General features: G+C 48.3%; 1 protein-coding gene across 3 annotated transcripts in view; it reads right to left on the reverse strand.

The window, feature by feature from the left end:
• Nucleotides 1-442: 442 nt before the first annotated feature.
• The window catches only part of DENND11 (DENN domain containing 11), a 49,149-nt gene continuing 34,136 nt past the window's right edge, over nucleotides 443-15,455 (reverse strand). The window contains exons 5-9 of one of the 3 annotated variants that reach the window (XM_063641674.1): nucleotides 9,971-10,109; nucleotides 8,871-9,002; nucleotides 8,588-8,738; nucleotides 7,854-7,922; nucleotides 443-6,684 (exon numbers count right to left, since the gene is read on the reverse strand). In XM_063641674.1, the coding sequence (XP_063497744.1) occupies nucleotides 6,666-6,684; nucleotides 7,854-7,922; nucleotides 8,588-8,738; nucleotides 8,871-9,002; nucleotides 9,971-10,109 (510 nt within the window). In that variant the 3' untranslated portion in view covers nucleotides 443-6,665. Of the gene's footprint in view, nucleotides 7,431-7,853; nucleotides 7,923-8,587; nucleotides 8,739-8,870; nucleotides 9,003-9,970; nucleotides 10,110-15,455 lie in introns of all 3 variants that reach the window. The other 2 variants (XM_063641673.1, XM_055284266.2) reach the window with 2 other exon arrangements.

Here is a 15,455-nt window from a genome sequence, read left to right on the forward strand (position 1 = left end):
TTTGAATCCAGGCCATTTGATTTAGAGAGCCGCCGATAGCAATGTACTCTATACCGGTTCTAAATACATACTGTAACTCCCCAAGAGGTTAAAAATGAAATAAAAGTTTAGAATATACACATACACCAAATATATACCAAATACATAGTTTTAAACTGAACTTTGATAAGAGAGTTTGTAAAGTAAAAGGGTGGTGGTCTCTGTGGGATTCTAGAAGTTTCCTGATATAATTAAGGGTACACAGCCCTGGCTCTTCTGGGTGGCACAGTTATTCCCAACTTTGTTTCCCATTACCTGGAGAAAGTTTGTCCAGACCGTGGCTTCTAGAAGGACAGGTAGCAGCTCCCCAGTCTCCTCCATCAGGCTCTGCTCATGGGGTGGGTCACCATTCCTTTCTACCACAAACCACATTTCTTGGACTGGAGAAGGTATTGCAGCACGCTTGTTCATGTTAAAATGTGAACTTTAATTGTAAAAATCATTTTCTGTAAATATAGTTATATCAACCTCTCTGCACACAACTTGGTTCAGATATATACAGACATGATATTCAAAGATGTTATTTGTACCACAGAACAAAATCAATTCAAGAAACATTTACTCTTAGCTTCAGGATTAACCCCAGCTTTCTTTAGGCCTTAAAATGACCACCACTGGACGCGGAGAGAGAGCACGGCATACCTAGGCACACCAGTATTCAGGGCAAAATTTATGAAGTGTCTTACTAATTTCATAATATGAGGTAAAGACCCAAAACAAAAATAGATTCAGTCTCTCGTATTGCTATAACTCTTAGGCTGGGGTATTAATCAAAATAGGATTTTTACATTTAAGGCGACAGGGAGGCTATGCTGATTCTAACTCAGAAAGAAATGGGAAAACAGTTTTTCTAAGGCTACAACTATTTGTTTAGGCTTATTTTCCCGGACCTATACAAAAATTCAGTCAACAAGCTTTGGGTAAATAAAGAAAATTCATTTTGCTTTCCTCTGCTCTGTCCCTGAAGTCACTCATCCAGGTTGGCTGCTCAAACGCCAAGAATCTCCACCATTCTTCACTTGACAGTCTTCGTGGACGCGTTAGAACCAAACTTTTTTTTGTATAACACCATCTAAAATTTTTTAGTATACTTTATCTTTCTTTAGTTTACCCAAAGGAAGGAGTTTTCACTCTAATGTCAATATATTTGCAACCATCCAATTCAATGACCTCTGTGTGGACTATTCACTTTGTGGATCATCTCTGGCTAATTTAAAACATCCTGCCTCATCCCCACATTCGCTGACTAGCCTTAGAAAGCAAAGTAAATTTATTATTAGTCTAAATAAGCATTCTACAGCAAACATAAGTAATTCACACCTGGCCTACTATGGAAATTAAATTTTCTGAATTTAGATCATATTAGCTCTAAAAGCCCCACAGTATGCTAAAAGTCGAAAATAAATTCTAAAAAGAGGAAAGCAAGGCTTTTTTCTCCATCATCATTTCTTTATATAGCAATAGAAAATTCTTATTCCCCTTCTAAATTTGCAATTTCATCCAACTGCCCCTAAATTCTAGTTCCAAAAACAAATTAAAGTGCCAGTTATAACACTACCTCCCACTCCCACCTCTCTCAAGAAAGAGGCCTAAAAATAAGAATGATGACATTTACCCTTTTTTCTACTAGAGCTTTACTGAAGGTTGGTATTTTTATGTCAACCTTCCTAGGACTGTCAAGACTGCCTCCTAAAGAACGCTGTCAAGATTTCATAGCACAGTCTCCTTATTCACTCTCCAAATTATTTACATAGTAAAACTTCTATGGGGTCTCAGCCACCACCAAATTACAAAACTGCCCATTTCTTCTAGAATAATAGTTTTAAAATTTCCTTCCATTTCAGTATATGCATACTCAGTTCATCACATAGTAATATCAATAAAAAAATAAACTTCCATTTCTTATAAGAAAAACATTAACTTAATTCACAGTTAGCCTTTTCCCACAACACTCAACACTCCAGTAGCTTCTAGGAAGAGAGGTATATTAGTAATAAAAATGGAATATTAAAAATTCATGACTTGGGAGTAAATGGAGCCCTTAACTCCTCCTCTCCCCCTACCTGAATCACAAAAGGGTTTTCCTGAAATGAGAGGGGACGGGACTGGGGTCAGCAGGATTCTCACCTTGGTCTAACTACAAGGTACGGGGAGAAGACAGGAGGGCTGGCCACTTGGCAGAATCCAAGCCTACTAGCTTGGGATCTATTAGGGAGATAAAAGCCCATGCCTGGCATATTGGTCCCCATTCTAATTGTCTTGCCCATGTTAGACCTGTCATCACACTAAGGCAAGTTCACTGCCAAGCTGAGCATTATCCTATTTTATTCATCCACCTGCCCCTCCTCCTTTACCTCTGCAAGGATAACCTATACAGGGACTGGAGAAAGCATCTCAATCCATTCCCTGGGCTATGCAGTTTCAAAGGGAAATAAATGGTCCCTCGGGTCTCTGCCTCTTCTTGGAGGGTTGATGTCTTACAACTGAAAGCCTAATTCATTACTGTCCTTTACAAAAGCTTCCCTGAAGGCCTCAGTTTAAAGGTGAGTGACTTCATCTTTTATTGTGTTTGAATGGCTTTCAGTGTATCAAGACTGAGAGCAAATTCATCCTCATAGCCACCAGAACGAAAAACAATGATTTAGCTAAGATTTAATTTATCTTCTAGCTAAAGTATCATCGGTAGTCACATGATCAACAAATGTTCACATGTGGCATCTGGAAGCATGTGCACCTGTGTGCTATCTTAACTTTCTTGTCTTGACTTTAAAGTGGAACAAAACAAGGTAAGTTATAGATGCAAGTTCCTGTGCTATATTACTTCTATTGATACATCAATGATTTCAGCTTCCCTCCCCTTAACCAGACGGAAGCACAGATGCTATAATGGATGATGGATATGGAAGGCAAAAGCCTTCTAATTCATTGCAATCATAATATACTGAGGACTGTACAGGTCCCAGGTGGGACACTGACACTGGAATGGTCTCTACCAGGCATAAGGAATGTTTCATGTTTAAAGGCCAAGCAAATTATAAACACTTTAATTTGGGCCATACTTTTAGTCTGGTAGGGGATAAGCCCTACCATTTCAAACTCCTTGTGGAGAGTCCTAAGCCGGGGCCAACTGGACATTTTCCCAAAGGCTGGGTAGTATCATCTGCTGAGCCTACAGAATTGAAAACACCCTCTTGAACAGGCCTTTGTCATATTTTACATGGATACCAATGAGCCCCAAACCTGAATTCTACTCCCACCTGGAATTTCTTCTGACTTATTCATGAACAACAGGGCGGCCCAGCCAGCATCTCAGGTCAGCAATTATTTCCAAACTGGCACATGGTTCATTTCACAGTGTGGCATGAGATCAGGCTGAAAGCTTCACAAGAGAACTAGGCCTGCTCAGGCAGGCGAGGGCTGAGGCCCGGCAGGAGATAGTGGCAGAAGGTGTCACGCCACAGGTTTCTAACCCTCCTCCAGGAGGCCAATGGTAATCATAATGCCCGCCCCTAAGGAGCGTACAGACCTAGAAGTCTGTGAACGATGTTCAGCACTTTCTTCTGAACAAAAGCAGATGGTTTCTCAGAAAGTATTTCAAGACTGGCAGAAAAGCAGGTCCACATGGCTCCTAGCTTCTGTTGCCACTGTGGGATTCCCTAGTAAAGAACTGGTAGCAAAGGATCCTGGGTTGTGCCTGTTAATTTCTCATGTTGGGGAGCAGAATCTGGCACAGAGCAAGGCTTCAAAAGGTGATTTCCAAGGCCACAGGCTCCACTTCATGGCCCAGGCAAGACATACTCTGAGGATGCTCAACAGTGGCAAAGGTAACCGAAGAGATAACGCACACGCTGTTCAGCCAAGCAGAGGCTCTGCGCAAGATTTCTGATCCTATGAAGAAGCTGGCAAGGTAGGGAAGAACCGATTTATTGGAATCTCTCTTAAAGGGAGAAGTTCTGCGTTGGGGTCAGCTGAGCCCAACGCCCCTATGACCTGAAACATGGCACTGCCTCACTGCCACATTCTCCTCTGGGGCCCCCCATACCCTGGCCCTCTACATGAGCAGGAGGGTGGACATGCGGATATGTGAGACAGAAAGCTACCGAGACAAGCACAAAGTTAAGGGAACCCAGAAGCCCTGACTCACCATTCAAAGGAAAATACAGGAACTTCATTCTCACCCTGCTACGTTTACAGCAGCACTTCTGAGCTTGCAGCTAAAACCGCAGTGTTTGCATATAGAAGGCTCAGAGCAGAAATGCCTAAAACAGCTCCTTCCGGCAGATTCCCTAATTCCAGAAAAAGGAGGTCTTCTTGTGTCCTCTAGGAGAATCAGACCTTTCCTTTCACTTCTACTCCTGCCTCTAACCACCTACCCCCAGCTTAAAACACCCTGAACCTCAGGATACCACGAAAAGTAACCATTACTTGGCCTAAGTTAGAAAGGACCCCTCAACCCTTGAGAGGCAAGAGGAGAGGGCTGCATGTAAAGGAGAAAAAAAGGTGAGGCTTCAACCTCGAAACACAGATTTTTTTTTTCTTTTGTAAACATACACATTACTGAAATGACAGCAACCCACATTGCAGAGGAGAAAAGTCTATTAGCTGTACAGTTTACATTTCAATGCCCAAACTTATTTATATATTTACATAAAGATGCTACCTTGATTAATCAATGTCTATTTGCATTTCCACATGTGAATTTCTTCAGTTTTGATATTCCATATGAAGGAGCTACAGTGAAAATACTTTTGAATAAAGCAGTGAACCCTAAGAACCTTATCTTGAGATGAGATGTGTGACCCACCATCTGAATGTTATTTCTCCCTGCTGTGTACATTATTCTGGCTGGGTCTTGGTCACAGACATGCATGCACTGACGGCTATTCCCATAACCGAGCCAGGCGGGAAGGGGGAAGAGGAAAATATTATTTGTCACCAACAACCCAGTATCCCAAGTCAAAATTCTCAACTATGGCCAAAAAGGCCTAAACTCGACCCACAGGAACTGGCTTTCTAACTGGTTGACAACATGTAAGCTGCCCTCCTGCAGAAGCCAACCAGAGAACAGGCAGGTGGCAACAGGACCCAGCCTAGAGCAGAGCACTTCAGAAAAGAATGGATAAATCCATCAGTGATGCTCAGGGCTTCCTAACCACTGTCCTGGGTGAAGGCACTGCCACATTTTCTCTCAACAAATCTATTATGTCCCTGGATCCAATTATTTAGCCTAAGGAATGTCACCTCTGCTAAAGTGTGTTTGTGAGGGGTCCAAAATGATAAATGCATCATGCTCCACCCTCTGAGTTAACCAGCTCAGATCCTTGCTAGATTTTGGAATCCAGTAAATCTGTGTTGACCCAGAGGTGCTGCTGCTAATGCCTCCAGAGAACTCGTGTCCAGATGAAGAGACTTAGAGTGGCTTCTCCATCCTGCTCGAACTTCAACTGCTCTATCCTCCAGTAGCCGAAACTTCAGCCTTTAAAAAATACCCAACTTACTCCAAGAGCATATTGAACCCTTAAGAGACTAAATTGGAAAATTAATTTGCTTGCAAGCTCCAAGGCCAGCATTGGCCCTTAGCAATTTACCAATTCATCCCAAGAGGAGGGGTTCAGAGAAAGGAACATTACATTGCATGGCCACCGCGAAGTTACTTTGAGGAAGGTTTCAAGGCTTCATTCTACAATTTTAGTTTTCAGCTCACTGATAAGCAACCTCTGTCATTCTGACCATAAGATAACCTCAAATTTGTTGTCACAAACATCCTTTTTTCCCTCTTTATGGTCCCTACTCAAGTAAACAGAGAAGACATAAAGTTGCCCTAATGAACAAGAAAAGGGATTTGATCCCAAGACTACAGACTTCCTAGAACTACTAAAAACTTTAAAAGATCATCTGGTCTAGTTTCTGCCTTTAGGAAGATGAACATCTAAGGCCACAGGGGACAGATGGTTGTCTTATTCTTAAATACATCAAGGGACAAAGACCACAAAGACTTTCTGAAAAGCCCATCCCAATGTTTCCAGAGCTCAGCCTACTCCTAGTGATACAACTCCCATGACCAAGCCCAAAGGACCAGCAGCTCTGGGAGAAAGTGGCAGATTCCAATATCCTAACACAGCAGGACACAAAACCAAGGCGATCTCACCTTATCTCTAGGGAAAGGGGCAGAAAGGAAATTGCAAAAATTATGTTTGTTGGAAAGTATAAACAATATTCCTTTGTGTCAACTTAATAAAAAATGAGGCCCTCTGGGGGTCTGGGGTGAACTCCAGGCTGCTGACATCCCATGTGAAGCGGCTCCCAGTCCTGTTGGCTCCTCCTACGGGCAACAGGGGTTGTCGATGACCAGCATGACATCAATGCCATAGGCCTCCAGCAGGTCCAGGAGAAAGCTCCGGTCTCCTTGGGGGTCTAGGCCCATGCCCCGGGCATGCTCTGCTGTCAGAGTTTTGTCCTGACTGGCAGACACCTCCAACAAAGTCTGAAATATCCGGTTGTTTTGTTCTAGGAAAAACCTGCATTTGGAAGACAAGACACAGGAAAGGAAGCGGGGGGGAAATAAAGCTCACCAGGTAATCCACATATGGGGAACCAAAACTATACTGTTTTGTTTAATGTACTTTTCAGTGGATTCGCAGGTATCTTTTAAAAGAAGAAAAGAGTAAAAGTTAAACAATTATGCAAGTGCCACTAAGGTTAGCAAAGAAACCATTTGGCATTAATTATGGTGTGATTAGGGAAATCTCTAAGCAGGATGGCCTGTCAAAATCCATTTTCCTGTTGAGGGAAGTGACCGGGGTTTAAACACAGCCTGAGAAGAGGCCCCCACACACTGCTTATCTTTCTGCTTAGTCCTAGGAGGAAGCAAAAATTCAACAACAACAAAATGAACCTGAGCCAACGTTACCCTTGGGTGTTTGCTCTCCCTTGATGACTCTGTGGGAGGAGTGAGATTATGCACAGATCAGGATTTAAAACTCACTGCTTTAGAGTGCTTTATGAACAAACAAGCCCCGTTCAGGACAGAGTCCAGGCCCATACAGCTCTCAGGTCGGCAAAGTGCCTGGTGCCTGTAGCGGCCCTGGGTGCTCAGGAATTTCAGACACAGTGGCACATGTCATACCTGGATGAGACTGTGGCTGTGCTCAAGTCTCACATACCTTCCACCTAAACAGGATGTAGGTTTTAGGAAGTCCACTATTAGAATCAAGGTGCTGCACCTTTGTAGAAATGCCCACATTAAGTTTTCAACATCAAACCACAACCTCACCCCTGGAAGACCAAACAGGAAGCTGGGACAATTCAGTTGATGCCACAGAAGGCTGCTTCACCCAGCTGTCTAGGAATGAAAACAGTACTGTGAGGTGGAAAGGCCCTGGCTTCTGCACCTACGGGGCAAAGAGATTTCATTTGATTCAAGAATCAAAATTTCAGATTATCCCATAATATTCAGTGCAAGGAACTACTCTATTCAAAGGAGGCAATGGAAATGAGAAGTCCCTGAGTCCTGAGGGACAGACAGAGCTTCCAGGCGGTGGACATCCTCGATGTAAAAGCCCAACAAGGAAAGAAATACTAAGACTTCTGTTTTCTCTTAAGGGCCCTGCTTCCTTCCCTAAGTCCTCTGGGTTCCCTCTAATGGCATTTCAGGGCTCAGGTTTGCCTCTGTAAAGAGCCCGGCTCTAAGTACCCTTGGCAGCAATAAAGGGCATCCCTGGCCCGCAGTGAGTGACATGGGAGGGATGCAGGTCACTCAGTTAGTGCTGAAGGGATCCTCAGAGAGACCCCACGCCCACGGCCCCAGGACTCACAGCACGAAGAGGTCCTCTTCACAAGGGTTGTAGTCTTCTTCTACTTCCTGGGAGTACAACAGCATCTGCCTGTCGGGAAGGAGATCACCGTTGAGACTCTGGTGCAGGTACCAGGACCCCAGTCACAGGTGAGGCCTCAGCCAGGCATCTTCAATGGGCCACCTCCTCCCAGGAAGCAGCACCAGCCAGGAAAGGGATCAACAGGGTTTGGACTCAAAATCCCTGGGGTCCAGGGCCAGTTCTGCCCCTGGTAATCTTAGGCAAGTAACAATCTTTCCTAGTTGTCTATCAGAAGGAGATGATGATGATGATAACATTTCATAGGATCACCAGATTATTGAGAATGGCATCAGATACATATAAGCAAGCTTCTAATACAGCAACCAACACAATGAAGGTGCTCAGTCAAGCTGCTTCTAAGCCGCACACACAGGTAAATCTAAAGGTCACGTGGAGAGCATGTGGCAGCTAAGGTAATTTCCACAGATTCCAAAGTCCATGAGAAGAAAGAAACCAGCACCGTGGATCTACTCCCCTCCTATCAGGGCAGCATACAGGGAGCCTAGCCTCTTCCACTGCGGGGCTTCCCTTCATTTCCATCTCCATCCCAGGCAGCATGGAGACTGGGAGAAATGTGGCAGGGAAGGGGCAGAAGACAGGCTTGGCAGAGACCCCCAGGCTGGAGCTGCCCTGAGGAGGGTGGAGCCCCTGGTTCTCCCCTTAGCTGCCGCGACCTCTGCTCGTTGAGCCGGCGGTACTTCTCCCTGTCAGCACTGTTGATCTTCAGCAGCGGCTGCAGGTGGTCATGGTGTGTCTTCACATTCTGGTTATCCACGTAGACGTCATACAGCTCCCGTTTCTCCTCGAATATCTTCTCTGTGGTGCCTGTGGAACCCGGGGTTAGAGAGGTGGGAACCCACCCAACCCCGCTGGGAAACAAGGCGCCCACAAGCCCCGGGTCTGGGAGGAGCAGGGCTGGGACCTGACGGCAAGATGAGGGGAGGGCCCCATACTCACAGGCCACATAGGACACCTCTACCTCCAGGCTCTCGATGTCAGCCACGTTCACGTAGAAGAAAGGCTTGGACTCAGGAATGGTGCCCCCGATGCCAGGCAGTGAAACGTTGGCCAAGCAGCAGCAGCAGTACACTGTGGGGACAGAGGAGGTAAGCGGGGAGGGTGTGGCCCCTCCACAGCCCTTCCTCCCTCGGAGCCTGCGGCTCAACACCTCGGCTCCAGGCTATCTGGTGCTTCAGGAACCAGGTGGTCCTGGCATTCTGAGGAGACTGGAGGTGGCAAGCCTTTTGGGGTCCCATGGCAGAAATTGACCCCTCAAGGTGACGTCAGCAACGTGCTTCCCAAACCCAATAAACATTTCTCAGTCTTCTCTAGCTGTTCTTGCTTAGAATTCGACCTTGTCAGAACTCCGGCCTCTGTAACCCTTGTGTCTTCTGGTTCCCCCTTCTGCCTGTCCCTCCCTAGTCCTTTCTGTCCTTCCACTTTTCTGGTCCACCTCCTGCGCCTGGAACGCCCCTCCACACTTGCACTTTCCTCAGGTAATGCTGTCCATCCCGGATATGAGTGCAGAAATAATCTACCACCCTCAAATCTTTATCTCCAGCTCAAACGCCCACACGTCCCGACCCAGCTATGCAGGGTGGGCAGACCCTCCTGCTGTGAAGGTCTCAAGGCAGCACACCCTCATCACATCCCACACTAACCTTATCAAGCCAGCCCCCGGCTCCTCCTCAGTCCCCCATCTGGTGGCCCCACCACCCTTGTTATCCTTGACTCTTCTTCCACTGCAACCTCACACACATCAGAACCTTTACAACCCAATCAGACGAGAAGTTTTGTCCAGTTTCTCTTAAATACATCTAGAATGCATCTCCTCTGCTTTAATCCAGCCCTAATCTTTGGCCAGGCCACTGATGTGTCATCCAACCCATCTTCCACATTGTCACCAGCGTTCACAGCCAATCAGGTCACTCCCGGGCTTAAAACCCCATCCCCTGGATGTGGCCCAAGCTCTTCCAAACTTGGTCAGTGACAGAAAGACTCAAGTGGTTTCTGCTCCAGGGATTTAAGCAGCACCCCTGACTCTGGCTTCTGGTTACCTCTATAGCACACCACGCCCACAGGTGGGGGAGAAAATATCAAAATGCGCTTTCGGAGTAAGGCAAATTTCCAGAGGATGAGGATCTGTTCTCCAAAGAACTTTATAAACTGAGACATGCAGCCAGCTGGGTGTGTGATCTGAAAAAATTGAGGGGAACAGGGAGGAGAAAGAGTGAGGAACAGCTTGTTAGAAATACAGCAAAAGGTATCTAATCTCTCCCTCCGAAATTCTAAAGTCCATCCAAACAGATACATTAAAGGATGCTTATTTCCACACACAATGATGTTTTTCACTTTAAAAGTCTTGCCTTTAAACTGGATTTCTATAATACAACAGCTCCCTGATACACTGATGTCTGAGTTGAGAGATCATTATTTTACTCAGGAGAACAATACAAAGGAAACAAAGCTAAATTTAAATTTTAAAAAATCAGAATAAAAGCATCACTGAAGACACATTCAGCTTCAATAAGAAAACTCAACTCGAAAACATTACTAAGCACTGTTAAGTAATAACATGATGAGCAAACAGTCCCCAGTCAGATCCCAAATCTATGGGGGCTGCTACTGTGCAAAGTGAGGTGTCTACAGAAGTCACAGGTAGGAAGGAGCCCCTGGCATAATCCCTGCTGTACTTCACCTCTGACCACTCTTCCTTCTTTTTTTGAGATGGAGTCTGACTCACTCTGTCACCCAGGTTGGAGTGCTGTGGCATCATCTTGTCTCACTGCAACCTCCACCTCCTGGGTTTGATTTTCCTACCTCAGCCTCCCAAGTAGCTGGGATTACAGGCATGCACCACCATGCCCGGCTAATTTTTGTATTTTTAGTACAGACAGGGTTTCATCATGTTGGCCAGGCTGGCTTTGAACTCCTGACCTCAAGTGATTCGCCCACCTTGGCCTCCCAAAGTGCTGGGATTACAGGCGTGAGCCACCACGACTGGCCCCACTCTTCCTTCTGACACTAACTGGCAACCCCTGAATTGCCTTCTAGGAACACTGAGCCAAGGAGTATCATAGGGGTTAAGAGCATAAGCTCTGATCCCAGGAAGAGCTGAATTCCAGTCCTGGCCCTGCCATTTACTAACAGGGAGATCTGGGGAAAGTTAGCTAATGTTTCCGGTTCACTATCCTTAACTGTGAAATACGGAATCATCACCTACCTCGTAGGGTTATAAGGACCACCTGAGACGAAACATGAACTAGCACATAAAAATAGCACATAAAAATAGCCAATATGGGGTGGCCACTACTGTTGCTTTGAAAAACAGAAAGGCTTCAAACCCTGGGCCTTGTGAGCTTTGTGAAAGGTCATTTCCATGCCAAAGTGCCAGAAGAAAGAGCTCATCACCCATCAGGGAGTCAGGCAGGAGCACTTCTGAGAGAGGCACCGACTCTCAGGCAGCATGCTAGGGTTTAACAACTACTAGCCTTCAGGGGCACCTACACCCGAGCCTCAGGGCAGCCTCTGCACTCTGCCTGTCCAAGCCAGGGCTATCCTGGGCCCTCCGAAGCTGCGTCTGCACTACCCCGAGAGGATTCCCCTTTCTAAGGCATCACTCCTGCACTGATACCATACCCTATCCCATGCCAGGATAAAGGCGACCCCGCACTGAACATGTCCTGTTTGCCACCCATGCCTACTCCTCTGCCACCACATCCCAAATCATGAGGAGGAGAGGCACCAAGTAACCAAGACTGGTTGCTTCCCTCCAATCACTACTTCTCATCAAAGTCTAACAGCAACCAGATAGGAAAGGGCGCCAAAGCACACCCCAGTTCCTCCCAGCTTTCCCACTGGTTATCTTCAAGCTCTCAACTTGTTCTTCCACCACACAGAGGCCAGGCGGGGCTTGCCCAATGTATATTTTATAGGCTAGTGGGAGAAACAGGTAAACAAGCAATTAAAATATAGCCTGACGGGAGCCATGATGGGAGAAGAATGGGGGTTGGTGGAGCAAACTGGAGGGTGCCTGATCCCACTCTAGGAGAGACAGAAAAGACTTCCTGGGGGAAGTGATGTTGAAGCTTCGACATAAAGATCAATCTGAGGCCGGGCGCCGTGACTCATGCCTGCAATCCCAGCACTTTGGGAGGCCGAGGTGGGTGGATCACTAGGTTAGGAGTTCAAGACCAGCCTGGTCAACATGGTGAAACCCCACTTCTACTAAAAATACAAAAAATTAGCTGGGTGTGGTGTCGCGTGCCTGTAATCCCAGCTACTCGGGAGGTTGAGGCAGGAGAATCGCTTGAATCTGGGAGGCGGAGGTTGCAGTCAGTTGAGATCACACCACTGCCCTCCAGCCTGGGCGACAATGTGAGACTGTCTCAAAACAAACAAACAAAAACAAAAACAGATGAATCTGAGGGAAGGTGTTCACATACAGAGGCCTGCAGGTAAGAGGGAACATGGCCCTTCTTGGGACCTGCAAGTAGTTCAGGTCCTGTGCCCAGGCCCATGCCAGGGAAGCACTGCCCACAGGGCCACCTCCTTTCTTCTAAAAGAGTCAGCTCTAGAGACTTCTCACACCTCCTCACTTTACCAGGCTCACTGCACATGCAACAGAAATTTCTCCTGCTTTCATTGAAATCTCTTTCCCTTTTTCCAGCCTTGTTTCTCTGTGGCTTTTACAGAGAAGCCTCTTTTCTTGATGTCTCCAGTGCGTACCTTCCTGTTTTCCCTCCAACCTTTCAAGTCCATACTCCATCCTCTTTTCCCTCCAATTTCTTTTTACTCCCTAACCACTGTCAGTTCAGTCTCCATAGCAGGCTCTGATACACCCATGCCTGCCACTAGGGAAGCCCTCCACTCCTGGGGCCCAACCCCCTTCCCCTATATCCCTCTCCCACTCCCTCATTTTCCTGAGGGGAGCATTTAGCAGCCACATCTGGACCTCTCAGAGAGGTCTTCCTCTTCCCTCTGCTTCCTTTCCAGTTTATTTTTTTCCCTCTGAAACAGTCCTATATCTGACTCCTACATTAAAAGCTTACTTCTTTAAAGTTTTTTTTTTTTTTTTTTTTGAGAGGGGGTCTCGCCCTGTGGCCCAGGCTGGAGTGCAGTTGTGCTATCTCAGCTCACTGCAACCTCCGCCTCCTGGGTTCATGCAATTATCCTGCCTCAGCCTCCCAAGTAGCTGGGATTACAGGCGCATGCCACCATGCCTGGCTAATTTTTCCATTTTTAGTAGAGATGGGGTTTCACCATGTTGGCTAGGCTGGTTTCGAACTCCTGATCTCATGATCCACCCGCCTTGGCCTCCCAAAGTGCTGGGATTACAGGCATGAGCTGCCATGCCCAGACTAAAGCTTCTCTTTATACGTGTGTTCACGTTGTAAAAATTCATTGAATTAATTCCTTCCTTCCTCCCTTCCTTCCTCCCTCCCTCCCTCCCTCTCTCTCTCTCTCTCTCTTTCTTTCTTTCTTTCCCCTCTCTGGCCCAGGCTACAATCTACTCTGCTTGCTGCTGCCCGCGCCGCAGACTGCCTGGGACTACCGGCGCCCGCCACCGCTGCCTGCCTTTTCTCCTTTCACTGCAGGCACGTGTTCGCCATCTTGGCCACGCTGGTCGCCAGCTCCTCACGCCGAGTGCTCTGCCCGCCTCAGCCTCCCCAGGTACTGGGACTACAGACGGAGTCTCGCTCACCCAGTGCTCGGTGTTGCCCGGGCTGGAGGGCAGTGGCGTGGTCTGGCCTCGCGGCAGCCTCTACCCCCCGGCCGCCTGCCTTGGTCTGCCAGGGTGCTGGGATTGCAGTCCCTGCCCGGCCGCCGCCCCGTCTGGGAGGTGAGGAGCACCTCTGCCTGGCCGCCCCGTCTGGGAAGTGAGGAGCGCCTCTGCCCGGCCACCCACCGTCTGGGAAGTGAGGAGCGCCTCTGCCCGGCCACCCACCGTCTGGGAAGTGAGGAGCGCCTCTGCCCGGCCACCCACCGTCTGGGAAGTGAGGAGCGCCTCTGCCCGGCCACCCACCGTCTGGGAAGTGAGGAGCGCCTCTGCCCGGCCACCCACCGTCTGGGAAGTGAGGAGCGCCTCTGCCCGGCCACCCACCGTCTGGGAAGTGAGGAGCGCCTCTGCCCGGCCACCCACCGTCTGGGAAGTGAGGAGCGCCTCTGCCCGGCCACCCACCGTCTGGGAAGTGAGGAGCGCCTCTGCCCGGCCACCCACCGTCTGGGAAGTGAGGAGCGCCTCTGCCCGGCCACCCACCGTCTGGGAAGTGAGGAGCGCCTCTGCCCGGCCACCCACCGTCTGCGAAGTGAGGAGCGCCTCTGCCCGGCCGCCCCGTCTGGGAAGTGAGGAGCGCCTCTGCCCGGCCACCCATCGTCTGGGAAGTGAGGAGCGCCTCTGCCCGGCCACCCATCGTCTGGGAAGTGAGGAGCGCCTCTGCCCGGCCACCCTGTCTGGGAAGTGAGGAGCGCCTCTGCCCGGCCGCCCCGTCTGGGAAGTGAGGAGCGCCTCTGCCCGGCCACCCATCGTCTGGGAAGTGAGGAGCGCCTCTGCCCGGCCTCCCATCGTCTGGGAGGTGAGGAGCGCCTCTGCCCGGCCGCCCATCGTCTGGGAAGTGAGGAGCGCCTCTGCCCGGCCACCCATCGTCTGGGAAGTGAGGAGCGCCTCTGCCCGGCCTCCCATCGTCTGGGAGGTGAGGAGCGCCTCTGCCCGGCCGCCCCGTCCAGGAGGAAGTGAGGAGCGCCTCTGCCTGGCCACCTATCGTCTGGGAAGAAGTGAGGAGCGTCTCTGCCTGGCCGCCCCGTCTGGGAAGTGAGGAGCCCCTCTGCCCGGCCGCCCCGTGTCTGGGTAGAAGTGAGGAGCTCCTCTCCCTGGCCGCTCCGTCTGGGAGGTCTACCACAGAGGCCAGAAGCAATGTGGGGGCTGGACGTGGTGGCTCACGCCTGTGGTCCCGGCACTCTGGGGGGCGAGGCGGGTTGATCACTTCGGGCTAGGAGTTCGAGACCAGTCTGGCCAACTTGGCGAAACATGAAGAATACAACAGACAAACCAACCAACCAACTCAATGACAACAAAACAGGTCTACCCTGGAGTCATACTCTAATTTTTTCTATTTTCCTCCCTTTCTGATCCTTTATCCCACTTTCTTTTTCTTCCTCTTCCTTCTCCCTCTTCTTTGTCAAATAGAGGATTGAGTTATTATCACTGATCCATATAAAGTCCCTCTCTCATTTATTTTAACTCCCACCCCCATTTCTATTCCCCGACTTCCCATGTGCAACCTTCCTAATATGTTTGATACGCATCTTTTTGTTTGTATGTATTTTTAGAAAATGTTTATTGTTTTTGTATGCAAAAAAATTAATAAAAATCACTCTAGTAAGGAAAAAAAAAAAAAAAAAAGAAGCCAATCACAAAAGACCATAAATTGTATGATTCCATTGATATGAAATGTCCAGAATAGGTAAATCTATAGAGACAGAAAATAGATGAGTGGTTGCCTAAGGCTATGAGCAGAGTGGGGAGAATGGAGAATGACAGCT

This window comes from Symphalangus syndactylus, chromosome 6 (assembly GCF_028878055.3).
Source record: "Symphalangus syndactylus isolate Jambi chromosome 6, NHGRI_mSymSyn1-v2.1_pri, whole genome shotgun sequence".
NCBI classification, from domain to species: domain Eukaryota; kingdom Metazoa; phylum Chordata; class Mammalia; order Primates; family Hylobatidae; genus Symphalangus; species Symphalangus syndactylus.